General features: G+C 49.2%; 1 protein-coding gene across 1 annotated transcript; it reads left to right on the top strand.

The window, feature by feature from the left end:
- The first annotated feature begins 1,327 nt into the window (after positions 1-1,327).
- On the top strand, positions 1,328-25,714 carry LOC134525575 (alpha-2-macroglobulin-like protein 1). Its single transcript, XM_063356561.1, has 35 exons — positions 1,328-1,392; positions 2,341-2,524; positions 3,509-3,671; positions 4,238-4,290; positions 6,172-6,192; positions 6,704-6,863; positions 7,305-7,389; positions 8,332-8,443; positions 9,450-9,564; positions 10,003-10,112; positions 10,613-10,780; positions 11,018-11,248; positions 11,619-11,682; positions 12,055-12,200; positions 12,485-12,634; positions 12,878-13,030; positions 14,026-14,110; positions 14,728-14,842; positions 15,534-15,759; positions 15,889-16,015; positions 16,603-16,724; positions 17,233-17,287; positions 17,903-17,986; positions 19,049-19,225; positions 19,366-19,447; positions 20,244-20,400; positions 20,640-20,714; positions 21,084-21,246; positions 21,617-21,831; positions 21,971-22,186; positions 22,299-22,423; positions 22,746-22,836; positions 23,547-23,615; positions 23,905-24,007; positions 24,141-25,714. Exons 1-35 carry the CDS (start codon positions 1,328-1,330, stop codon positions 24,179-24,181), a joined length of 4,308 nt encoding a protein of 1,435 aa, XP_063212631.1. The 3' UTR covers positions 24,182-25,714.
- Positions 25,715-25,849: the final 135 nt, after the last annotated feature.

The raw sequence follows: 25,849 nt of genomic DNA, 5'->3' as shown, positions 1-25,849 counted from the left end.
TTTTTCTCAGCTGTTGGCACCAACATCTCTGAACTGAACAAAGCCCAGGGGGAAAAAAAAAGGAGAGAGAGAATTTGTATCTGCCCACTATGGGGAGGGTTGGGGGTGAGGGGGGTGGATGTGTGTGTGTTAAAAAAAAAAAAAAAAAAAAAAAAAAGAGCTGCAAACCCTAGTTTCCTTGTTATGCATCAGTCTTTCCTAAAGAAAAGGAGAATATTACTAAGCCCTACATATTTAAGAGCTCAGTTTGGTACTGGAGGATAAATCAGTGGTGTATTTTGATATGAAATGGCCATTTACACTAAAAGAGAAGAACTTCCTTATCTTAAGAATAAGTAGTTTCAACAACCAGTTTTTCTTTTCAGTTACGGTAAGATACTCAGGGAAAATTTTGGTATAATCAGTAGACTAACAGGTATAAAATCAGTATGCGGAAAGAAGCTCCCGAACTAGGTAGCTCCCGCACGTAGGGCTAGAGCCACAGCCTCTTAGTAGCTGGAGAAAACCCTGTAGAACTCAAGCCGCACGGTTTTTGACCTGCCTGACTGATGCTCAGCCCTCATTTCCACGGGTGAGTGTGTGTGCGTAAGCTGACCCTGAACCGGACCACGCAGGACTGTGTGATATAGCTGCAGCGAACTGCAACTGTGGGATTTCCCCTTCAAACTGGAAATACCCCTCGGGCAAAGATGAGGTGAGGACTCCAGCCTCTGCCTGCTCCCTGTGCTCTCCTGCTGGGGAAGGCAGCACTCCGCAGAAGAGCAGACCGCTGTGAATATATACTTACGTTGTATAAAGCCTGGTCTTCGGTTCAAGACTGAGGCTTGCCTTTGGAGCTACAGACTCAGAAACCTTGGGGACAGTATGACCACAAGAGTTCACGGTGAGCTCCAGCTGAGTGGACATGGCAAGGGGACGTGGGACAATCCCGCTGGAAGCGAAACAATGGGACTGGGGCCGCAACTGGCACAGGGAGCAGGGTCAGCGCAGTGAACAGGAAACAGGCTGTTGCTTAGCGAAACAAAAAGCAAATTTGTCTGAATGATGCTGGTCGGTCCATCCGCAAGGGAGTAGGAGAGCAGAGAGGCTGGAGTCCAAAAAGACTTCGATTGGCTGGGGAACATCCTGAATGGTACAACCCCGTGCCTGCACCGCTATAAACACGGGAATGAAGCAGAAGGAAGGAAACTTTGGGGTTTCTTGTCTGCTTCCTGGGAGAAACAGCAACAACAGCAGTTGGCCTGGGGACCTTGGAAGGGGAGAAGCTGCACCCTACCTTCTCTCCTGACCAGCCGTCCAGAGGAATCCGCCTCTCTGGGGGTCTCCTATGAAAATGTGGACTCTCTTCCTCCTGAGTTGCCTGCTCTACACCCTGCGGATAGTGGCACAACCGTAAGTGCCATTTAAAAATCTCATGAGCGATAGTTGTGATGCTGAGGAAGGGGCCAGGATAGCAGGGAGAGTGCGTGGGACTCTGCAAGTCATCTGGATGGGATAGGCATGGAGTGGTGCACAGTATTCCACAAGCCTTGTTATGAAGACAGGATTCTACTGAAGGTAGGATCCTTTCCCATGGATCTTGCCGCATACGAGAACTAGGTGAGGACTGGTAGTGGGAACGAGAGGAGTGAGGGACTGCAGCTTGAAGGGAAAGGTGTAGGATTCCTGTGAAGGGCAAATGAAAAGGGTTACAGGGGTGGGGATGATTAAGTAGAAACCAGTCTGCTGCCAAGGTAGTTGAGGAGCTGTCTCAAAGCAAGAAGGGTGAAGTGAATCCTTTTCTATTGAGGGGCTGGAGTAAAGCTGCAGAGAGTACTGACCTTATGATGTGGGACCAAAATGGACCTAGAGCCTCAGAGAGTTTTGGGATCAGAACTGCACAGGCGCAGCCTCAGGTCTGAATGAGCACAGACATGTGGCAGGTTTGGATTCGGACCCTAGCCTGAACTTTGCAGCTTGCTCCATTTCTTAGTCCCATAGTGCAGTTGCCTTTTCCATGTGTACTGGGAACACCCGAGAATGCTTCCCTTTGCAGAAGCAGAGATGGTCTCTACCGTATATGTTTCTCTGTGCTACTGTAGCATCCTCCAAAACCATGTACACACCAGTGTGACCTGAGGCCACCTGAAAGCATTTCTCTTATATTTTTCTGATGTTAACTATATACCTTGAGAGAGGTTCACGCTCTCATTGTTAATCTGTCCCTCTCAGTCCAGCAGAGCAGCACCTCCTGTCCCCAGAGAGGTGGTAAACCCTCCTGCTTCTTCAGACCATAGAGTATTAGTGTCAAGAGTGCGTGAGACTACTCCCAGGATGTGATGTCTTGTTTCCCCCCTGCAGGAGGTACCTGGTCATCGTTCCAGCTGCACTGCCTTACCCTTCTTCCCAGAGGGTGTGCTTAGATCTCCGTGGGGTGGAGAAGCCTATTCGCGTGGCCTTAACTCTTGTCCATCCATCTGGCAACTTCAGCCTCTACCGCAAGGTTGTCCGCAACAACTGGACCTTCGAGTGCTCCAAATTTCAGGTCAGGATCATTTTTGGCAGGGCCCTCTGGCTGGCAGCTCCCAGCATGCTCTTTTGGCTCATGACTCCTCTCAACCAGAGAAAGAGAGAATGAGGATAACGGGAGGAGAAAGGGCATGGAAAGGAGCGAATTCAGAGTCAGGGAGAGTCTTTAGTGGGAGCCTAGTGCCTCTGCTCCCTGCCTTTGTCTGTCTGCAGAATACTGTTCCTGCTGGGTATCTCACAGTCCACCCTGGTGGCACAACCGAGGGAAGGCTGCCTGGCCAGGCACCAAAGGACTGAGGACAATGGAAGAGCTTAGAAGCGACCAAATGGCAGCCGTGTAACTCATTTAACATTACTCATTTTACATTACTCATGTAACTCATGAGAAGGAAGCACTGTCACAGGGTGTTGTTTGTGACTCTTAGTGCAGGAGGAGCCAGACTTTTCGTCTCAGTCTCTCATCACATCTGCTTCTCTCCAAGCTTCTCTTTACGGGCTGGAAAATGTGCTGTGGGAATAAGAAAGATGTGGGAGGTTATGCACACAAGCTCAGCAAAAGGCTTTCTGGTCTGCCAAACCCATGAACCTCATTTTCTTGGTTTGCCCTGATGAATAAGGGTGGATTTCAGCCTGCATGACCCCCACAGGCCAGGAAACACGTTCCTTATCAACATAGACCTTTTCTTCCCTTGGTTTGAGTCTTCTCCATCTTGCTCCATGCAGGCTTTAACAGTGGATCTGTGAAGAGGGCAGTCACAATTTCTGTGCCAGAACAGGCTTCCTTTTCCTCTTGTCCAAATGCAAAGGCCTTATCTCCTGTGCTTCCATAGACATAGCCCTCAGCCATTGAGGGGACATCCTGTGCAGACCTTCAGAGTAAGACAGGGAAAAGGTTGGCCTGATAATGCAGCAGGAATGAGGACAAGAGCGCTGCTGCTCTGATGCCATCTTGTCCTTTCTGGCTGCCTGCTAAGCTGGTGGCTCCTCTTTTGCGTCCTAGGTCCCCCAACCTGCAGGCAGCCAAGAGGTGGGCACTGTCCACCTGCACATCTCCAATGGCCACTACTTCAGTGCAAAGGAACAGAAGCAAGTCCTGATCCACAGGGCTGGTACAGGCACCTTCATCCAGATGGAGAAACCCATCTATAACCCAGGGCAGACAGGTGAGCACTCTGCACGGAGCGCCCCAACAGCTCCCCTGCCTTGATCTGCCTGCGCTTTGATCCCCACTTCCCTTGAGTGGCATGCCAAGTACTTTGTGCTGTGCAACCTCCATGGGGACAGAGGGGGAAGATATCTGCTGCCTTCTGATGTATCCACGCACTGCGTTTTAGGGGTGGGAGGGGACTGCAAGGGTGAGTCTCACATGCTTTAGGAGCAGAGCTGTCTCGAAAGAAGGAGCAGACCTGAACATGGTCTTCTCAGGCAGGCCCAGGTAGGACTGGTCTGCTCCCGCTGCGGATGAGGAAACGTAAGGGTTACTCCGGGCATAGCCTGTGGAAAAGCCCCTAAAATGGGAGGCTGGCTGCTGTGCGGCTGCCGCAGGTGGGGAGGGAAGGGGCGGTGAGCAGGGCTGGGCAAGGGGCAAGGGGGGCTGCAGGGCAGGTGTGGGGCTGCCGGCAGGGCTGCGTGGGGAGCCGTGGTTTCGAGGTGAGGCAAGTGCAGGGCAGCTCCGTTCCCGAACACCCTCACTCTCTATAATGTGCCCTTCTCCATTTTCTCCCTTCAGTGAAATTTCTGATCGTGACGTTGACCGAAGGTTTTGCTCCCGTTAACAGAAAGGTAAAGCCCATCTAAGTGGAGGCGAAGGAGCCTCTGGGGTGCCTCTGCCAGTTTTGCCTCCTCTGCCAGCCACACGCCTGTGGGGGGCTGAGACAGTCCCAGTGTCTGCAGCACCCAGGGCAGCCAGTGCCAACCCGTCACTACACTAAACAGAATTGGAAGAGCAGCGTCTGTTTGCTGACGGCCATGCCGTGGCTCTCCCAGGACGGCTGCTGGCCGGTGGGAGGGTTGGCGCAGCTGATGGTCTGTGGGGAGTGTGCCAGCGCTCCCTGCTCGCTGAGTTACTACAGGAGGGTCTGAAAGCAAGCTGCGACGCATCTGCGAAATTTTAAGGAAAAGTAATTGATATGGGGAGGGGTACGCATGAACTGATCATAAAAAGAGAAAAGAGAGAAAACATATTACCAAATTATAGTGGCTCGCTGCTGGCAGCAGCCCATTCTCCCCATGTCAAGGGAGTGAGAAGTTGCCAGAGACTTGCGTATGTGCTAGCCAGGAAACTGCAAGACTAGCACCTTTCTACGGTAAGCAATCATACCTGCAGCCAGCAGCTATAGCTACTTCACATTCCTCTTTCCTGAAGCAATTTAAAGGAGAGCCAACAGGAATTCATGCCATGACAGATAAATACTGAAGGGCATACGTGAGCAGAATTGGATCAAATCCCTCTACACTGAAATAAAGGGAGAGATCCTTCCGGCGTCTTTATTTCTGACTTCATTTCCTCTTTTTCAGGCTGCTCATGAGGGTCTAGAATCATGCATTCCTTTCTCCCTGCAACAGAGAAGTCATATCTCTTATACTAGATAATAGAGCAAACAGCAGGTTTGCTTCCATGCCTACAATTGGTTCATGAAGACATTTGACAGTAAACGTTCGATGTCTATGTGTGAATATAAGTAAATTAGCATTATAACTGTTACTAAGGCTCTGATGAAAATTCAAAAGAGGTCATGTTTAACCAAAGCGGTTATGAGGCTTGAGTGCAATGCAGCATTAAAGCTATTCTATACAGTTGGTAAATTAGGTGGGTTTGAGATAACACGGGTGCTGTTCACCAGCACATTTTGCTTTAGCATTGGCGTTAGATTCAAATTATGAAAATGGTTAACCTGCACTCTTTTTTGTTGTTGTTTCAGTGAAAACAGAGCTGCCTATGATAACTTGCATGAAAGCTTAGAAGGATGAATAGTGAGAATTAAAGGTGGCCTTCTGTTTACAGACCGGTTACTCGCCCAAGCCCCTGCTCCTGCCTCCTTATGCCCCACACTCCTAAATCACATGTCCTTCAACACTACTGCCTCCTGGCTGATAGTTGCAGTGATATAAGAAGAAACAGAGAATTAATAGGCCTAGAAAGACTGAAGTATTTTCTTCTTTGTCCCTCCCTGTTACTGTCAGCCGCAGTCAGCAGTAATTTGTATCTCCAAGCCTTACCTCCTAGGCTAGGGATTTTACAGGAAAATGTGGGGTGTATTCTTCCTGTAGCTGACGCAGTTTTGCTAATTCTTGGGATTTATGTTACAAATCTGATGCCTTTGATATTTATGAACTTGGAATAATGGTATTTGTGAGTCTCTACTTTTCTCCTTTTTTATAGTAAATTCTAGCTTTCACAGTTGTGGAGTAGCTATCAAAGTGCATCTTAAAAATCAGGTATCAAAAAGCAAATCCAAAGAATGGCACGGATTTTTATGTAACATATTTTCCTTACTATTTCAAAGCCATTCTCCTGGTTTCGGTAGGATCGAGTTCCTTGTGTGGTAATGTTTGGGGCTGGAGGTGCTGTCACAGCACACGGGCTAGGTGGGTAAAGATAAGTTTATATACAGGTTGCTATGTCGTGCCAGTTTCTGACTTTGCTATCTGTTTGCTTTGCAGTACCCCATGGTGGAAGTCCAGGTGGGTGTTTCAGACTCCTCAGGTGTTATGAGGAAAGGTGCTTCTGTATGGATAATACCTAGGCTGTTGTCTTACTGACTCAAGTCACTTTTCTTAGGGTCTGTGTATACACATGCATGCGCATACTCTGTCCGCGTACTTCTTGTTAGCAAGCATTGACAATCCAAATGGTTCAGCTTCCATCCATTTCAAAGTTCAGGAGCACCATCCAGGCTTTAGCTAACTCTTACAGTTCATCTTTATGTAAGACTGGAGAGTCTAAATGTCAGGACCTGTCATACCTTCTTTTCGATGGCAGTACAGAGTTGAGTAACCCTGGGTGGGTTGGGTTCACCTCTGTTGGTGCTCCAGCCCTCGGGTCACTTCAGCACCGTCTGGGGAAAAACCAGCAGGAACCTGTGAAAGCCTCTGAAATCTCTGAAACTGCTTTGAATCCAGTGTGCTCCGGATAGAGCATAGCAGGTGTTGCTGATGACTGCATCTTCTTTCCTTTCCTTCCCTCGGATTGCAGGACCCAAACCAAAACCGCATTGTCCAGTGGATGGATGTGAAACCAAAACAGGGCATTGCAGACCTCTCTTTCCAGTTAGCTCCTGAACTCTCTCTGGGGACTTACACCGTCACTGTGGCGAACCGGAAAGCATCCAGTACCTTTAAGGTGGAGGAACGTGGTAAGATGGAGCACGGACAACGAAGAATGGGATGGAAAAAGTTGGTTGTTTCTGTCTGTGTAACAATATATAGCCAAACATTGTAAACTAAGATTTACTCTCTGAGAGCTGGGATTAAACACAATTGTATAGAGTGGGCAACAGCAGAAATGAACATAAGTGAGATTGCGATGGAGATTCCTGGAGAAGGTGCCTGCTAACCTTTAGGCTGGCAGAGTCAGAATACACTAAAGACCTCTGTGAGGCTGTTTGTACGTTGGGGGAAAAAAAAGGGGCTTCCCTCTTTGGTTTCCCTGTTTTTAATTAGTCCTTACTTTTACCCCATGAACATGTTCCCTCATGGGACTCCTGCCTTGCACAAACACACTCTTCCCTTTTGTGATCCCATGTTTAGGTAGTATGTTGCCTTTGATGGAGTAATGCTGTAGTTTTTTTTTCCAGCGTTGCAAACATTTGACGTTTTCTTCGAGGGACCAGCTCAGATTTATGCTTCGGATAAAACTTTCCTACTGCATGTGTGTGGCAGGTAGGGAGAATGTTCAGGGGAAAGGAAAGAGATCATCAAAACTGTGTCTTTCTCTTTCTGTGTCTCCTATCTCCTGAATCCATTGAGGAGAAGTGACTCAAGAAGGGCCAAATTCAAAGAATCCCAAATAGTGCAAGGGTCAAACTGATGGGTTCTTCCGTGGGGAAGAGGTACATGAGCCACACATCCAGCTATAGGGAGACTTGTCCTAGGCAAGTGATACCCTGCTCTGGAGGCTGTGTACGTTCAGCCTTGAAAGACCTTATGTGGGGAAAAATGCATATCTGATATGGGACTGATTTGCTGAGGTAAAGGAGCAGGAACTGGTGTTTCTTTAGAAGGCTATACTGCTTCTTCTCACTTACAAGCTGCTGAACTTACTACCTTCTTAGAAGCAGCAGGTGGGTTTCTTTAGTTACGGAGTCATTGGCAAAAACTGAGCAGATGAGGGTGTGAAGGAAGGCATGACCCCAGATGGTATAAGCACAAGGGAGGAAGGAGAATGACCTGGAAAGCACTTTGTACACAGATAAAGGGGGTGAGCTCATTTTTATTTGGGGCTGAGTCGTTTGGAGACTTTTGGTGTCTCTTTGCTGCTGGTCTGACACCATTTCTCATTAATTTGGATGTTTAAAACTAGACCATATGAAGCTCTCGTAGAAAACAGTACAGCACTCTGCATCCCCAGGATGGGTCATAGATGTCTTCCTGTTACTGATATCGTTGGTAACGTTTCTTATCGTTTGTTTCTGTCTCTGCTGGATACAGGATTGTGCTATTGCACTCCCCAAGTACACAATGTACTGTATTGTCACTTGTGCCTGCCAGCTTACCGGCTGCATTAAGGCCAACATCAGGCATGCCACCACCTGTGTGGAGCAATGTGCTCAGCAAAACGCTCAGTGCCTCTGATCGGCAGCTCCTCTGGTCCTCTCCCTGCAGGTACAGCTATGGGAAAGCCGTGCAAGGGATCATGCGGGTGACTTTGTGCCAGAAGGCAAGGAGGCGTCCTCAAAATGCCAGCAAGGACATCTGTAGGGAATACAGCGGTCTGGTGAGTAAAATCCTGGAAGGCAGATGGGTAGTGAGGAGCACCACACAGGACAATGTGTCAAGGGCTGAGTGAACAGAATGAACTGCTATGTAGGGGAGGTTTGCCAACTTCTGTAATATATATGTAGACTAATAAGTAATTGGTTTTATTCAATTAATGCAATTATTGTTGCCCAGACCCACTGAGAAGCCTTGACCCCCAGAAGTTCTTCTGTGCAACTTTGCTTATTAGTGATAGGGAATAGAAAAGAGGAATTTCATAGAAAGACTGAGAGTTCTGTTCTTCTCTGGAAAGAAGCATAACTAGCCAGGAACTGATGCAGTGTAGAAAACAACAATTAATAGAGCTTTCTCAGGTGCAAAAATACCTCGTTAAGGTGAACCTCTCCTGGAGCTGCACAAGGACACTAACATATGGTGGTTAATTCCACAGCCAAATCACACACCGGCTTTTATTCTTTATCTTTTTATATATTTATATATTGCATATTTTTATATTATTTCCCTTATCTTTCCATTCCTAACATAGTATTTCATAGCTGGTCTCTTATACATATGGTTGAAAACTTTTCATGCTTACTGACTTGTCATTATGACTTGTTACAGCAGTTGTAATCTTCCAGCCCTGGAAAAGACTCATTACTTTGAATTTTCACTTGATTCTGCAGTTCTTCTAGCTAGTTCTCTTAAAATACTCATAGATTTGCTCAGTGATCCAGTTAGTGCACTCTTCAGTTTTTTACTGAAACCGGAAAGTTGCCAACATTGTAACTTTGATAAAACTGTGAAGCGTGATTTGTTTTATATTCCTACAATATGAATTACACATATCCATGACTATAAAATAGAAAATACAGAATTTAAAGCGCGAACCATACCTATCTATAGATGAGTCTGCGTTATTACTTGTTGCAATCAACAGTTATGACAGGATGCCCAACACCTTGTACTTCTAACTCCTTCCCTTCTCCCCAGCTCCAAATAATATCTACCACTTCCTATTGCAGACCATGAGCAGGGGGTGCTTCACTCCCTCTGTAAGCACGTCAGTCTTCAACCTGGCTCCCAGTGAGGAAGACAGCAAGCTCTATGCAGAAGCCTCCCTTCTGGAGTTGGGCACAGGTACCCGTGGGATCTGCTTACAACCAGGTGCAGCAGAGAAGGTGCAAGGGCGAGAGGGACCATTCTGGGGGTTGTGAGGGTCAGAGCGGGCGTGCCTCCTCCTTTCCTCTGCCCGGTGCTGGTCCCATCACAGGACGCAGGGAGAGGTCCTGCCTGAGGAACTCCCTGTGCCCACAGAGAGCTACTCTGCCAAAAGCAGGTGGATGAGGTGGGACCGGGAGCGTGGTCCGTGAGGCCACAAAGGGACTTGGAAACGTCTTAACTAAAGAAGGAGCTGCCACAGGAACAGCCTCCAGATCTTGAAGGGTGCTGCTGTTGGGAAGGAAGTTTGAGACACTCTGATTAGAGGGGCTGTGAATAACAAAGTGAGATTTAACTAGGGTGCGGTAGTCACCTCTGATACTGGTCCTGCTTCCCTTGCACTCTGCATTCCGACAGGGGTGCAGATCAACACCTCCAGCCAAATCCTCATCTCCAGGACAGTTGCAAGGGCAGTGTTTGAGACACCAAATGCTTACTACATCCCTGGAGTACCCTACAGGGGGAAGGTAATTTTTTCCTTTGTTTCTTCCCTCCCCATGGTTTGCTGAGGAATTTAGTGTCTGGTAAATTTTGCTGACCCAAACTGTTTTCTGTTCCCCAGGCAGAGTACTTTACCTTGCACTGTGTCACATTACTTGACCATGCAACTCCATTTTCTGCATTTCAGATTCCCTGATGTCATTACACCTCCAGCTTCTGCTGAGAACAATGAGCGATGTCTCAGCAGGGATGCTGGGATGTAAGGATGTCTCAGCAGTTGGCTAGGAGATGAGCTCCTCATGCTCTAGCCACACACACCTTTTGGAGTGAACAGGTTTTAGTTGTTCTCAGCTTAGCTTAGCTTTAGAGATGAGGGAGTTTTATAGATCTGTCTTCTTGGGGACAGACTCAAACTAAGGCCATCTACACAGGAGGCTCTATGTTTGTCAGAGGGAGGAAGGCTTTGGGTACAACGCTGGAAGGAACATCTGATTTTGGCTTTTCTGCCTCACCCTGTTATCACCAGATTAAGCTTCAGGATCACTATGGAAATGGTATGAAAAACAGAAAAGTTTATCTCGTGATAAAGTTCATGAGACGCCGGTTCATCAAAACATACATCACAGATGGCAGTGGAATAGCGTCATTCAACCTGGACACAACTGCCTGGAACAGCTCGTCAGTCTCCTTGGAGGTAAATCCCACCTCTGCACAGAGGAAAGCAAGAATCCTTGAGCTCTGCCAGTGCTCCCCACTCCTGCCCTGCATCCCTCCTGCCAGCTCAGTCCTGGGCTCCCCACACAGCTGTGCCTGTGCAGAGCCATGAGGAAGGCACCAAGCAACAGCCTTTCCCAAACCAAGCTGATGACATCCTAACAAAGCACTGAAGCATAAAACTATTGATTTCTGTATGTCTCCGGTCTCCTCTCAGGGAAGGTTCACACTGGAGGATCTCAGGCACGCACCTCGGAAAACGGACTTCAGTTATGCAAATGCTTATCATCACCTGCATCCCTTCCATGTCACAACCAAGAGCTTCCTGGACATACACCCACTCGCAGGAACACTGCCCTGTGGGCTGAAGCAGAATGTCCAGGTGACCTTCACACTCAGTCGGGATGACCTGGGAGAAGACACCAGCCGCATAGGATTTGCATATTATGTGAGTAACTGGACGGGGAATCACTTTTTCACTCTGGTTACCAAACAGCTGCTTAGTGGGAATAGCTTTTGGTCCAGCCTGGAGACCTGCCCACTAGAGGGGAAATACCTAATCTGTCTCTCACTTATCTCCAGTGAACCCACTACTCATCCATTGTTTGAACCGGACAGCCCAGACCCGAATCTCACATGTTAAAGTTTCGCCTCCCACGCTGTCATGTCTGCAAATCTGCTGGGTCCAAGGTGTGGGGTTGTACTGGACCATCAGTTTATTTCTGAGGTTGCTTAGGAGAGCAAGATGCATATGGGCAAGTGTGACTGTGCGCTGGTGGCAACAGCAGTCTGGTCATCCCGTGTCCCTCCTCCTTCAGGTCACTGGGAAGGCTGGAATTGTTGTCAGGGGCCAAAGGACTGTCCAGGTCGGGAAGCTGAACAGTAAGTCTCTGGTGGCTGGGCAACAGGAAGCAGCTGGGTTCCTAGGTCAGACAGTGAGAGTTGCCAGAGTTTCTCCCAAATTCCCTGAAACTACAGGTTCTGAGCAGTCAGTGAAGAGGACAGAGCGAGGCTGGTGAAGCATTTGTGTCAGCTAGGAGAGGCTGAAAAGACAGAGGGAAACAATGAACGGAAGAGAGACTGGGAGGACCTGTGGGAAGATGGAGCACATGGGGTCCAAATATGGAGGGAGGGGGCAGACAAAGCAGCAGCAGGAATTGGTTTGACATTGTGAAACTATAAAGAAAAAATAAGGAGGCCAAAAGGAGATCTTGGTGGGGCTGTGATGAAAACACTTTGCCTTTCCTTCCTCAGTGTTGAAGGGCTCCTTCTCCATCCCTTTGACCTTCACTGCTGACTTCACCCCATCACCTTCCTTAGTGGTGTACACCATCTTCCCCAGTGGAGGTGTGACAGCTGACAGCATCCGGTTTGATGTAGCCTTGTGCTTCAAAAACCAGGTGAGACTCCTTCCTGCGTCTGGGGGAGGCCTTACAAGCAGGCCTGTGGAAAGGAGACCCTCAGATCCTTCAAAGAGAGAACTGGGGAGAAGAGAGGAAGGGGATGTCTGCAGTGCAGTGTCCAGGGACCAGGAGAGTTTCAACAGTGACTTCTGTTCATAGCAGTGGCTGAGCAGGGAAGACTCCATTTGGTCTCCCTCTTTCTGTCTGTGGCACTTGTCTGTTGGCCTCCTCACCTCTTTTTCTCTCTTTTTCGTATTTCTTTTCCTGGTGTGTTGCTCAAGGTCAAGGTAGGATTCCCAGCTAAAGAAGCCCACCTCGGGTCCACAGTGCAGTTCCAACTGCAGGCTGCCCCTGGCTCCCTGTGTGCAGTACAGGCAGTGGATGGAAACCTGTTCCTGGCGAGACCAGAGAGCGAGCTGACAAGTGAAATGGTGAGTGTCTGTGCAACTAGGTGAAAAAACGGGAGTGATGGATGAGCTGGGAGAGGCGGGCAGGGTCTGTGGCAGGGGGAGCCAGAGACTAATGGACTAGAGGAGGTCTTTGTGTGGAGGAGAAAGAGGGGTCTGCCTAGGGAGATGGTCAGGAACAGGTATGTGTACTATGGGAGGGTGGAGCGAAGCATCTGGAGGTATCTGCGCCTTGCCCAATTATTCCCTGTGTGTGAGTTTCCCTAGATCTACAGTTTGTTCCCTGCTGCCTATCGACATGGATACCCTGTCCAAGTAGAAGAACATTCAGATCACTGTGTTCAGCCCCAGTCCATGTCACCTCTGCAACGAGGGAAGCCACAGAATTCCTTTCAGCCTGACATCTTTAACCTCTTCCGGGTAATCACCTCTGATTTTTCCCAGAGCTGTTGAAATTGTGAAAATCTGAGATATCTTTCTCCTCAGGCAGTCTGAGAAGCCCTTGCCTTCTCCAGAGAACTGTCTGTCCTGATCTAGCTGTGCTGTCTCAAGAGACATACAATTCCATTATGAGTATGAAGACCTGTATTCCTCTCCACAGATGCAGAAAGCAAGATGATGATGTCCTGGACCAGCAGAACCCAGCTTTTTGGGCTTGGGAATGAGGTCCTATGTACTATGAGCTATGTACTATTTGTCTATTAGAGAAAAGAGAGACAAGGAGTGATTCCAAGCGTTAGACCACAGATCATTGATGTGCCTTAGTTGTTAGACTGGTCTCTGTTACCGTTTTAGACTCTTTCCAGGCAGATCTGTTGGTGTCTTTAAGACAGATCTCTAGAAAGGACAAGCCTTAAGCAGTGTGGACACAAGACAGGCAGTGTCATTTGGCCGTGGACCTGGGGATCAGACCCTGTCCTCTTTTATTTAGCAATAGAGACACATCCTAGGAGGCTCTTTCACAGCATAGGGACATCACTTGCGTTTGTGGACAGGCTGGTGTCACAGCCCCAGGGGCTGAAAGTGGGGTTTGCTCCCTGATACCTCTGTATGACTTCTGAGGGCAGATTCCATCCAGCTATCCCCTCCAACATGCATGAGGGGATGGGGCAGGACACTGACACCTCTCTTGTGTGTCCTTGCTACTGGAAATGCATTGTGAGGAGCAAGACATCCCAGTGTCCCCCGGGAGAGAGGCAGTTTTTTAGTGACCTCCTGAGAAAGAAGGAATTGGGGAGACTGTGCCATGCCGCCCTCAGCACTCTGTCTGCTTGGGCCAGAGCTACTCTGGGCCACCTGGGAACAGGGCTGTTCTGGCCTCAATACTTTTCAGGGTCATTTTGAAGAGCAGTGGCTGCTTTTCCCCGTTCACAGATGTTTTTCAGCTTCCCCTCCCCTCCTTCTTTCCCTAACAGAACATGGGGCTGAAAATCTTCTCCAACCTTGTAATCAAGAAGCCGTCTCAGTGCTTTCATCGGGCGGACAGGAAGCTGACCATGGGTGAGCTGCACTTTCAGCCTACTTGGGACGTTAGGTCACTCAGATGGAAGAACCCTCTGAACTCTGGGGTTTGCCAGTGGTGGGTATTGGCTCTCTGAGGAGTAATGGTAGCTGCTGCCACAGCCTAGCTGCCTGGTCCACCAGCCTCAGCAGGAATGACCCAGCCTCTACAAAAAGGGCTCTGAAGAATGTCGCTACCTGCGCATTCCCTGACATGAAAGGATGGCATTCCCTTTCCTGGCACAGGCAAACACAAGCATGGGCCAGGATCTGTTTCCCAGTGTCTGCCGCGCAGGCTGTGCTGAGGCCTGGCTTCTGTCCCCTCCTGCGGCTGCAGGGACAGTAACTTCCTTCCTCTGTGTCTCAGCTTGGACTAGATAATCATCTAGTGCAGCGTGCACGAACCATTGCAAGCTGATTCTCCTGTTACCACTCTCTTTTCCCTTCCTATTTTCCCACTACTACCAAATCAGCCCATTCCCTTGTGTTTTCCTCTGCCAGACTTTTCCCATGTCTCGGTTACTGTTTGCTTTGCCTCTTGCCCCAGTGCTAGGCTGGCTATCATTGGCAGGGTTCACCTCTCCCACTCTGGTGGGAGTCATTGTACTTTCTTTCAGGGGGGCCTTCTACAGAAGGCCAAAGAATCCCTAAGGATCAACCACAGTTTACAACCCACGGAAGACTTCGCCATTATTTCCCTGAAACTTGGATCTGGAATCTGTTCTCTGTTGGGTAAGCGGTGCCAGACTTTACAAATGGACAGAAGGATGATCCCTTTGTTATTGACTCTTGGCTAATTTGCATTTGTGCAGAAGTCCAGTCATAGGTGTAAAGAGAGGTGTGAATTTTGTGCTTTTTCCCTGCATTTGTAGTGCCTCAAACTGAAGGACTAGTAGACTTTGAGGTACAGAACTGAAGTCTACACAGGTTTAGACAAGAGTAATACACTTCAAGAACAAATCACCAAGTATCTTCTCTTCACACACTGGGGTGCTCTCTACTAACTTCTTAATTTGGTGGGTGCACCAGCTAGATTTGTAGCCCTTGTTGCTACAGTGCTTAGATTAAAACTGATGAATCAGCACTCAGGAGGATATGATGATGCTGCTTTCCAGGATATCATCCTGCTGATTGACATCATACTGTTGACTGAGTGTACAGAGCTGGAATGCTGGGGCAGTCTCTTGCTCAGGAGAAGGGTACAGCATCATTACTGATGGCATTTAAGCAGGGATTATGGCTCTAGGGAATAAATTGCTGAGACCTGTATTGCCGTGATCACTGGAGCAGGAGTTGGTGGTGGTAGAGCAGAGGCTGATCTGAGCCTGAGGACCTGCATAGCCTCCCTTCCCAGGGGCATGAGTCCTCACCATTGCAGCAGAGAGGGCTGAATTTCTTCACACAAGTTCTCTTTTCCTCTCAGCTCCAATGGCAGCAGGAATGTCCCAGTCGCAGTGCCTGCGGCTGCCACGGACTGGAAAGTCAAGACGTTCTGCTTGGCTGGGAGGGGATTTGGCCTTGCCCCAACCATGAGCCTCAGAACGGTCCAGCCCTTCTTTGTGGATGTGACATTGCCATATTCCGTCAAACGAGGAGAGACCTTTGTGCTGAAGGCTACTATCTTCAACTACCTGCAGCAGTGCATACAGGTGTGTACTTGTGCCATAGGTAACACTGTATGTGGCAGACCTGCCATGCCCTCCAGTTTTAGACTGTGTTGTGCCAAGCTACCTCTTCTGAGTTGCCCAGTCACTCGCCTGCATCTGTCATTCCCTCAGGTCCACATGGCCCTGGCTAAATCCTCAGACTTCCAGGTGGAGCTGTGCCGGACCTGCAGGGACAAGGAGTGTCTGTGTGCGGAGGAGTCCAAGACTTTCACATGGAATGTGACAGCAGTCCAGCTGGGTACAGCAACAAAAACGGGAGTGGTGATGGAGAACCCTAAAACTGAAGTGAGAGGGAGTGGGAGGTCAGAGAAGCTGGCAGAGCGTTGCCTCCTCTGGATCCTTAAGTTTGCTTTTAGTGGTTCAAGCATGCGATCTGTTGCGTTTGCTTTCTTTCTCTCTTCTTAGACAGGCCCATCGGAGAGGGCAGGATCTGGATGGGTGGCATGGAGACCTCTTGAAGAGAGAGCTGTGGGACCAGGGGAGGAGGGGTCTGCACGGATGTGGGTGGGGGAACCTCATATTGCTGGTGATGGGCTTCATACGCGATGGGAAGGAGACACTGGGGTCCAAGGGGCTGCTAAACCTTTTCTTGTTACAGTCATATATAGTGCAATGAAGTCACTGTTGGTGAAGCATTACCTAGTTCCCTCATATTAGGGTGTCTGAACAAGCCATCAATACTGACTGGCTCACCTTTACTTGCCAAACTGCTGAGGCTATGAAGAACTAGCTACCTGAAGCATCTCAGGTCACTATCAGTTAAAACAAGCGGACTCCATTTGGCCACAGGCATAAGAAACAGGCTCTGTTCAATTTATTTGCTAGGGACCATGAATATCACAGTGAGGACAGAGGTACTGGACACCACGTCACGTTGTGGGAGCAGGAAGCCCTTGCCAGCTACCATGAGGCGGAGGCACATGCTGGTCAAACACTTGCTGGTCCAGGTCAGCATGAGAACAGGCTCACTTCTCTCTCTTTGAGTATCCCCGCTGCTGGGGGAAGGGAGGCTGAACTGGGCTAAATGGTTTCCTCTCCTCATTTTTTTGGCCTGAATTAGCATACCAAGGCTGTTGGCTCAGTTTGCTTTGTCTCTCCCAGGACCTAGCCAAGCCTATTGCCTTCTTGCAATATTCTTTCTTGAGCTGCATTCATACACCGTGTCTGTGTTTCTTCCTGTACCATTCCCTGCTCAGTCACCCATTGTATATGAGCTTTTGTGTATGCTCGCTGACCAGAGAGCCCTGTCCCTCAGACTTGCTCTTGCTCTCTTGAGCAGTGAAGCAGGCAGCTTCAGTGCAGCCCTGCCAAAGGTGAGGAGAATGGAGTACCTGGCAGCCTGGGGGCTAGCCACTGAATTCAGACCTGAAGCTGCTCTGAAGTTTTCCTGCTGTGTGGAAATTTTGTGTGTAATCTCGTTTCTCCTGTCCCATATTCATGCTCCTGCCTTGACAGCCAGAAGGTGTGTTAGTGGAGAAGACTTACAGCTCCCTTCTGTGCCCAAGAGGAGGTACGTGGACAGCCTGAATGGATCCTGCAGCCTGAAATATTTAGATGTGAGAGTAGAACTAAGCTGCGGGAGGTCTGATGAAAGAATGTTTTCAAACGATTTTTCATATAGGAAATGTCACTTCCTATTAGACAGGAAAGAACAAGAAATATTACTTCCACAGTTGTTGTCCTACTGAATCCGCCACTGAGTATAGGTGGCAAAAATCTTGCCCTGTAGTCTCCTTCCCACACTGCAGCCCCCAGGTGTTGCTGGGGCTTGGTAGTCACCAGTGAGAACTACTCCTACCCTCCCACCCTGTCCCTGCAGCATTGCAAGGCTCTCCAGGATGTCCCCCTGCCGAGTGATGACCAGCTGTGGTTCTTGTGGGGCTTGTGAAGAGTAGTGAATTGAGTTGTGAAGCTTGGTGAGCCCTCAGCCTGGCCCGCAGCTCTCTCTTAATCTGAAAAGTTTCCAGGCAATGGAGCTTGGCGTGATGCCTGGGACAGACTGCAGGGAGCAGCCTGTGTGAGTGGGATGTAGGCAGTGTCCCATTTATCTGTGCCAGTCTTGTCCCTCTGGTTAGTTGCATTTGCCTTGATTTTTCATGCCACACCTTTATCCTGTTGTTATCAGGAAACGTGGCTGAAGAACCTGTGTCCCTTCGCCTACCTGACAAAGTAGTAAAGGGATCTGCCAGGGCTTCCATTTCCATCTCAGGTAGGTGATTTCTATTGCAGGGTCACTGACTGCTGTTACAGGTGGGCAAGGCTTAACTTGGTGACGATGTCGGGGGATCTGTTTGACGTAAGACTGCTTAAAAGAGAGGATGTTGTGTTTCTATTCTCTGCAAGGTTTGCCAACACCAGGCTTTCAGATTTTTGGATTAGCATTTAGGCTTTCCTGGGAAAAGTGATCTGCGGAGGAGAATAATCCTTATCTTTCTAACTAGGGCTTTGGAGCAGAGACCCTAGGCCATTATTTTTACTGTGACTTTGGGACCTTGGCAAGTTCTCTGTAGATGCAATCAGCAAAGCTCATAGCCGTCTTGTGTCCTGTTAAGTTTGCTGCTACAAACAGAAGCTCCTGAAGAGAAGAAATCCTTCTCAGCATTACTAAGTTGCAAAAGCACACTTTGGAGAGGCTACTGGGACCAGACATACCTACAGTTCAATACACTTATTCGCGTTGGGCTCATTTGCCCGTATACCAGAATTGGTATGAAGGCATAAGTGGCCATGGCTATTATGCAACAGAGCCCCAAAGGTGGAAACCGAATACAAGGCTTTTCTGGCTGGCTGGGGGACACGTGGACACCCTCACACCATCTGACTAGCACCCACCCCTGCTGGCTTACTGACATTTTTGATGCTTGACGTATGGTCAGGTAATATCAGAAATATATAACCAGAAATATCTCAGCCTTTCCCTAAGTGCTTTTATATTTGTCTGCCTGTATGACACACAGCAAGCAACTGCAGCTCTGCTCAGAGCCTTTTACAAATAGTACTTGTTATGGTTGGAGACCTTCAGACTGAAAAAGCCGATGCAGGAAAGTTCCTTGCGGAGTCCATAGTGTGTTCACCCTGCATCATGATGGCCAGACTGGGAAGAGTCAGAACAGTCACCACTCTCTGTCCTGCCCTCTGTTGTTTTCTCCTCTTTCCTCGTCTCTCTAGTGTTTTCCTCCTGTGCTGAGAAAAAGCACCATTATCCAGTCCCTGGCTGAGAAGCACCTCAGATCATACTTACAATTGCTTTGTTTCTTACACCCTTGCCTAGGTGATCTCATGGGGGTGGCACTGCAGAACCTGGACCACCTGGTGCAGATGCCCCATGGCTGTGGGGAGCAGAACATGGTGCTGTTTGCCCCAATTGTCTATGTGCTGCAGTACCTGGAGAAGACGAGGCAGCTGACCCCTGAGATCAAGGAGAGGGCAACAGGATTCCTGCGCAATGGCAAGTACCGCAGACCCACCTTGCTCCTCTGCCTTCCCCTGGGTCCAACCTACCAGTAGCTCTTGCCCTTGCACACAGTCTGTCAGTGTTGTCCCCTCTGTGTTACTGTGCTGTATTAATTGCTGTTCCCATCTCCCCAGGGTACCAGACGCAGCTTCTTTATAGGCATAGAGATGGGTCCTACAGTGTCTTTGGGCAGCAGGATGGGGAAGGGAACACTTGGTAAGCACTGGGAATGTCCCTTGCTCCTGATTTGTCATGTCCGTGCCAGAGCAGCTAATGTGCCTGGGAAAGCCGATTGATAGAATGTGTGTTCCTTCTTTTGGATGGAGACCTGATGAGCTCTCTGACAGCGAGACAGATTGAGGCCCTTGAACCACTTGAAAAAGCAGCGAGGTAGGGCAGCAGAGTTTCTGGGAAAGTGGAACAACAAAGATGTGGTCCCAGGGGGTGGGAGGTCCCTTTTTTTGTCTCTATGGTCCTGCTACTGCCCCACAGATAACACTGGGTACTACCAGTAGTATCCTAAGAAGGATACATGCTGCCTGGAAGTAGATCAGGGAAGAGCAATAAAAAATCATCTCCCCAGGCAGGGCATTGCTTGTGAGAGTTTAAAAGAGCTACACTGGCCCAGCTTGGCCCTGTGGTGCCTGGGCTGGGAGAAATGGAGAAAGGAAGGGAGGAAGGAAACAGGGAATTCAAGATTGTCTCTAGGTATTTGCGGGAGATGAAGTGCAACGGGTAAAAGTAGAAGGGGTAAGAGGTTTTTCACCTGTGAAGTGACTGGGTAAAGCAGTAATACATGAGTAGAACATTTGTGGAGGGGGCTGAGGGAGAGGAGCCCCTTGGGTGCTGTGAACCGTTTCTGCTTTTAGCTTGACTCTTTGCATGAAAATGACTCATTTTTGGGCACCCCACTATATCAGTGTTAACTTCAGGGACAAGCACCAGGAGGCCTCTGACTTTCTGTGTGCCTTTTTTGCATTTTTCTTTCTCTTACAACTCATCCTCTTCCTAGGCTGACAGCTTTTGTAGTCAAGAGTTTTGGCCAAGCCAGAAAATACATCTATGTAGATGACAAGAACATCCAAGATGCCCTACGCTGGCTAGAGCAAAACCAGCTCCCCAGTGGCTGCTTTGCACCCAAAGGGAGTCTCTTTCACTCCTCCCTAAAGGTAAATGAGGGCCAAGGCAGGCAGCACAGCTGGGGAATAGCTGGACAAGTGTTGTGACAGCGAAAGATTGTGGGATCCCAAAGGATCCTGGAAAGTCAGTCCTGCAACCCATGCAGCCAGCCATAATGAGAGCAGGGTATGGGGTGGGGAATGCGTAAGGAATGCTTTTCCTTCTGGGGACTTGCTGCCTGCGCCCTCCAAACACCGCTTAGAGAGTGAAAGGTGCATTCCCTTCACAGAGTGGCATGGATGATGAAATTTCCCTGGGGGCATACGTCGCTGCAGCACTGCTGGAGCTGGGTCAGCTGCTGAAGGTGAGCTTGCTCCCGCTCCCTCCTGCTCCCCTGTATGCTCCCATGCCTGGGTACCGCTACGCGGATATGGCAGCTGGTAATGCTGTCATTCTCTGGGCCAGAAACGGGTAGGGAGCTGCTGTGAGGGAGCCAATATTTGGTCAAACTGTGAAGTCATTCTTCAAAAGAGACCGTGCTGTAACACTGGCGTGGTGCAACAGTGTTTGATGGCTATGGCTCCCGGTGCACTGTTTTCTCAAGAGAGTGTGTAATTTAGTGGGTTTTGCTGGAGCTACATCAGGAAGACATAGTCTGGCTCTCTGGAACAAGCCCCCTGTCCCCTGCTTTGCCCCTGTCAGAGTTTGGCATGGGTTTCTTCTCCCAATACAGGGCAAACTGATGCAGACTACCCTCCGCTGCCTGCAGGAGGCGGTTCACAACATCACCAACACCTACACAGAAGCCGTGCTGGCCTATGCCTTTGCCCTGGCTGGGGATTATGAGACAACCCAGGAGCTGTTGTACAAACTGGAGGAACAGGCCATCAAGTCAGGTGCTGGCTGCTAGTTGGGGTAATGCTCCTTGTCCACCTGCTGGGATCCGGACTAATGTATGCCCAGCTATGATTAAAAATGACATATGTACTTGTACATATTCCTTGTATATGTGCAGTAACTGCATGGTGTGACTGAAAATACAGTAAGTTATTCCACAAGTTGTAAGGGTGACTTATCAGAAAGATTTTCCTCAGCCTGGAGGATTTCAAGATTTTCTTGAGGGAGGAGGTAGGAATCTGTGAGCTAAGACCTGGAGAATAAACTGAGTACAGGGAATGAGCCCTGAAAGCACTCTGGGTTTTGTTTCCTGTGGACCCCCAGTTACATCCTCTCCAGATAGCCTGCATGTTCCTTTTCCTTCTGCAGGAGGACAAATCCACTGGAGCTCCAAACCAAGCTCTCTGGATTCCACAGATGTCTGGCCTGATACTCAGTCAGTGGACATAGAGTTGACAGCCTATGTGCTCCTGGCGTACCTCTCTAAGCCACGGGTGCATGTGGGTGACATGACAACTGCAGCTGGCATTGTGGCATGGCTGACCCAGCAGCAGAACGCCTATGGGGGCTTTGCCTCCACCCAGGTAAGAAGTAGCTCCCTGTGGATTTATATACTTTTGAACCCGACGTTGGCAGGGAGAGTCCTCTTTGAGGTCTTCCTGCTCCAAGTTGGCTTCACTAGAGCTGATGCTTTCAGAGGGGTGACTGTCTCTCCCTCTCTAGGACACAGTTGTTGCCTTGCAAGCCTTAGCAAAATACGCAGCAAAGACGTTCAGCACATCAGGCCAGGTGCTTGTGAGGGTGAAGTCCCAGAGGGGCTTTGAGAAGGCTTTTGAAGTCACCCGGCAGAAGCGTCTGCTTGTGCAGCAGGCAGCGCTGACAGAGGTCCCGGGGCAGTTCCTGGTCCAGGCCCATGGCAGCAGCTGCATCTTTGCTCAGGTGAGATGGTGGGATGACCATGGGGGAGAGGAGAGTTGGAGGAGTTTGCCTCTTCTACCTGCATGAGATTATGCCTGGCCTGTCTTTTCCCCTCCTGGCCCTCACCCTGCAGACAGTGCTGAGGTACCACGAGCCTGCCCCACGGGCTGCTGTAACCTTCACTCTGCGTGTCAACACAGAGCTGACCAACTGTAGCCAGGCCAATGCACGTGTCCTCACCATCCGCATCCTTGCCAGGTGACCCCAAGGGTTGTTTCCTCCTCCAGCAAGACCCACTGTGCTCGGGGACAACAGCTGGGAAAGCCTCAGGGCTGCACTGAAGGGACCTGGCACTTGGGGCAGACAGGAGAGAGGGTGAATTTGGTAGGTGGAAGGGGTGGAGAAGGAAGGTGCTGTCTACCTCCTATGAGAGGGAGCAGTGGCTGATGTGTCCCCAGTCCCAGATGGGCTGCCTGGTGCAGGGTCCTGCACGCAGGGTATGGTGGTGGAGGGAAGAGGGGGTGGGAGGGCAGTATTTTCACAGAGGCAGACCCTCTGACTGTTTCTTCTTCTTCTTCAGCTACATCGGGAGCAGAGTCACATCCAACATGGTGATCGTGGAGGTCTCCCTGCTGTCTGGATTCATCCTGGCTCCTGGATCCAGGATGTTGGTAAGGACTCTGGAATCAGAAAAAAGATGGCTGTGGTGAATGGGTCCCACCTGCTTGCTCCTGTTGGGAACTGTTCATCTCAGGCCATGAAATTAGCTATTGATATTGAACCGAAACCTCTCATTTCCACAAAGGTTGGCTACAGGAGACCAGAGGTGGTTCAGCTTCTCACACTGACACTCTTCTGCCTTGGGCCAGAAACAAAATGTGCTGCTGGGTGTGCTAAACACCAAGATCTGTTTGCCAGAAGTTTATTAGAGAGACAAAATTTCTTAGAGAAACTCTAGTTGTATCAAAAAAGATTATTTTTTCCAATTAAGCCATAAAACTGAATGATGAATTATTTGCAGAGTCCCCAGGCAGGTCTTTAAGAGCAGTCTAGCAGTTAGTGAGATGAGATAACAAGGATCTCTATTGGTGCCTGCACCGATTTGCTGACCAATGCATCAGTCCTGTGTACTATCCGATGGCCTTTTGTCCTCAGAATAGGAGATTTCTCTAATTGAGCTCATCCCCGAGATGCTCACAAGGGATGCCAAGGAGGGACTACCAGAGATATAACCACTAAAATCATTATATGTGAGAAAGACATGGTTCCACACAGAGTCTAGCTCCACACCATCCCTTCAATACAATAGCGAGTCCCTCAGGTCAGTAAGCCCTAAGGAAAGTGCTCACAAATTTCCATCTGTTACTGTTTCCTATCCCAGCTGGAACGCAAAATCATCGTTAAGAAAACAGAAGTGAAAGCTGATGTGGTCTACATTTATTTGGAGAAGGTAAGTGGGAACCAAAGCCTTTAGTTTGGTACAGTGAGAGCAAGAGGCCACAGGACAAGAAGCTGTGTGAGAAGCCCAGGGCTGGTAGTACTGTGGGCAGAGGAAGCCTGCCCAATTTCATTGTCATGGGGTTAGCATTTGCTATTCCTCACGTATACTCCATTTCTAAATTCCATAATCTTTAATGGATTAGAGAGATTTAGCGCAGGAAAACATTCAAGCTAGGGAAGATGAAGATGCAATGACTTCTTTCTCCCATTCCTTGCTAATTTCTTTCCACCTCCACAAGCTCAATGATGAACCTCAGACTTTCATTCTGCAATTGGAACAAGTAATTCAGATGAAGAACCTGAAACCAGCCATCATCAAAGTCTACGATTACTACCAGCCAGGTAGGTTGCAGATTCCCTCCTACACTGGGGTTGGGAGCTGGGTTCCTAGTTCTCTGGCTGGGAAAAGCTGTTGTGCGCTCTTTCCTGTGTGCGTGTGTAAGTGTGTAATTGTCTTCCTCATTTCCTTTTGCAGAGGAGCGAGCCTTGGCTGACTACAGTGCTGTCTGTAGTTGAGGTAGGCAGCAAGTCCCTGTGTGACACAAACCGTTGCATCAGGAAATGATGGGTCTTGAGTGGGAGGGAGGGAATGTAAGCAATCAAAGACAGGAAGGAAGATGGGGAGCGTACATCCAGCTAGAAAGAGGAACTGGCAATGGCCTGTGTCTGGGCGTGTGGAGTTAGGCTGGGGGCTTTTTTGCAGCCAGGGAGGCAGTTGGAAGGCTCCGGTGGAAGGTGGAGACAGGGACAGCGTGTCTCAAAATGAGAGGGGGGGGGGAAGGGCTGGTCATCGTGTGGAGTGAGAATGCAGAGCTATAGCAGCCTGTGCTAACAAGGGGCCTCAGATCTGGACATGGCTCCATCCCCTCCACTCTCCCCCTCGGCCCCCTTTATTCAGTGCAGGGTATGAAAAGGGGATTCAGGGAGCCAAAGGAGCAAGCTGAAGCTGTGAAGATGTAATATTTTGTCTTGTGGGGTGGCATACCCAGCTGCCAGAAGTGGGGTGGCTTACCAGTAGCAGCCAGAAGCCAAGACAGGTCTAGAGAAGTCCCTTTTGGAAGGGTAAGACAGAATCTTGACATGGTCCATGCTGCATCCTGACACCATCCCTAAGAGAGAGCACTGCCTTGGGACCTGCCTAGAGAGCAACCCCCACTACTATCCAAGACAAGGCACCTTTCCACAGCCTGCTGATAGCCATGGAGGGACTGGATCATGCCTTCCTTGTTTGTCTTACCTTCTGTCCTCATAATTGCACACATGGTTCCTCAGAAACGGGTGGAGAAGCTCCCAAATTTGTGATAAACGAAAGGAGAGGAACTACCACACCACAACTCCTGCCTTTGCCCAATATTTCAGGTTGGACGCTGAATGGAAGGAAGTGCTCCATCTGGGACACAGCCCACATTAAAGTTGAGTCCATATGGTCCTGCGCCTGAGTGGATGGACTGAGAAATCCCAACGGTCCAGCGGTTATGCCCGCACTGTGAGGGCCTGGGTTGGGGCAGGGTGTGTGTCTGTCACATATCTGGTACACACCTGGTAAGAAGAATTAAAGTAAGCATAACCCCTGACCTTGCCACCATTGTGCCAGTTGTTGATGAACTACAGGCTCAGTCCATGAAGATACCATTTCTGCCATTGCCAGTGTACAAACCTCATAGATCCTCTATTGCTCTCTCCTCATGCTTCCCATGGTTTCTTCTAATATTTCCTGCAGTATGACTTGGGCAGCTTTGGAGTACAAGATGCAACTGAGCATGCTGTGACAGCTGTATCTCCTGTGCCCTTCCTGCAAGCTCCTGTGCCATCAGCTCTGCTTTGAAGCAGTCTACAGACAGTAATGCAGTGCATTGAGACTCTAGCCCCTCACCCCCCCTCAACAGTACCTCCTTGCCAGTTCCTCATAGTAAAGGTTGCAACCGTTGGACAAAAGAACTGTTGAACATATCCCATCCCTCCCTTGCTTTTGCTTGTGTAATGGTCACTTCTCCCAAGTACTATCTCTGCCTTGGTCCATGCTCTACCATCTCCTGTGAAAGTCTGCTACTAGAGGGGCAGAATTTTGCGTGTGTACATATACATGCCCACACAGAACAGAGGGGAAGAAGTTATTTTTCCCAGGTGCTCTTAAATGCAATATTCCTGGTTTGGGAGAAAAAAAGTAGATCTGAAAAATCACTC

This window comes from Chroicocephalus ridibundus, chromosome 1 (assembly GCF_963924245.1).
Source record: "Chroicocephalus ridibundus chromosome 1, bChrRid1.1, whole genome shotgun sequence".
In the NCBI taxonomy this organism is placed as follows: Eukaryota; Metazoa; Chordata; class Aves; order Charadriiformes; family Laridae; genus Chroicocephalus; species Chroicocephalus ridibundus.
This window is presented reverse-complemented; position numbering and strand designations above follow the sequence as displayed.

What these genes read in the sequence shown, in the direction of transcription:
- LOC134525575 (XM_063356561.1), top strand. Translation starts at nt 1,328, where the DNA reads ATGAAAATGTGGACTCTCTTCCTCCTGAGTTGCCTGCTCTACACCCTG. An exon ending in AGCTGGGTCAGCTGCTGAAG is followed by an intron (nt 20,715 to 21,083) that starts GTGAGCTTGCTC and finishes CTCCCAATACAG; the next exon opens with GGCAAACTGATGCAGACTAC. An exon ending in GGGGCTTTGCCTCCACCCAG is followed by an intron (nt 21,832 to 21,970) that starts GTAAGAAGTAGC and finishes CTCCCTCTCTAG; the next exon opens with GACACAGTTGTTGCCTTGCA.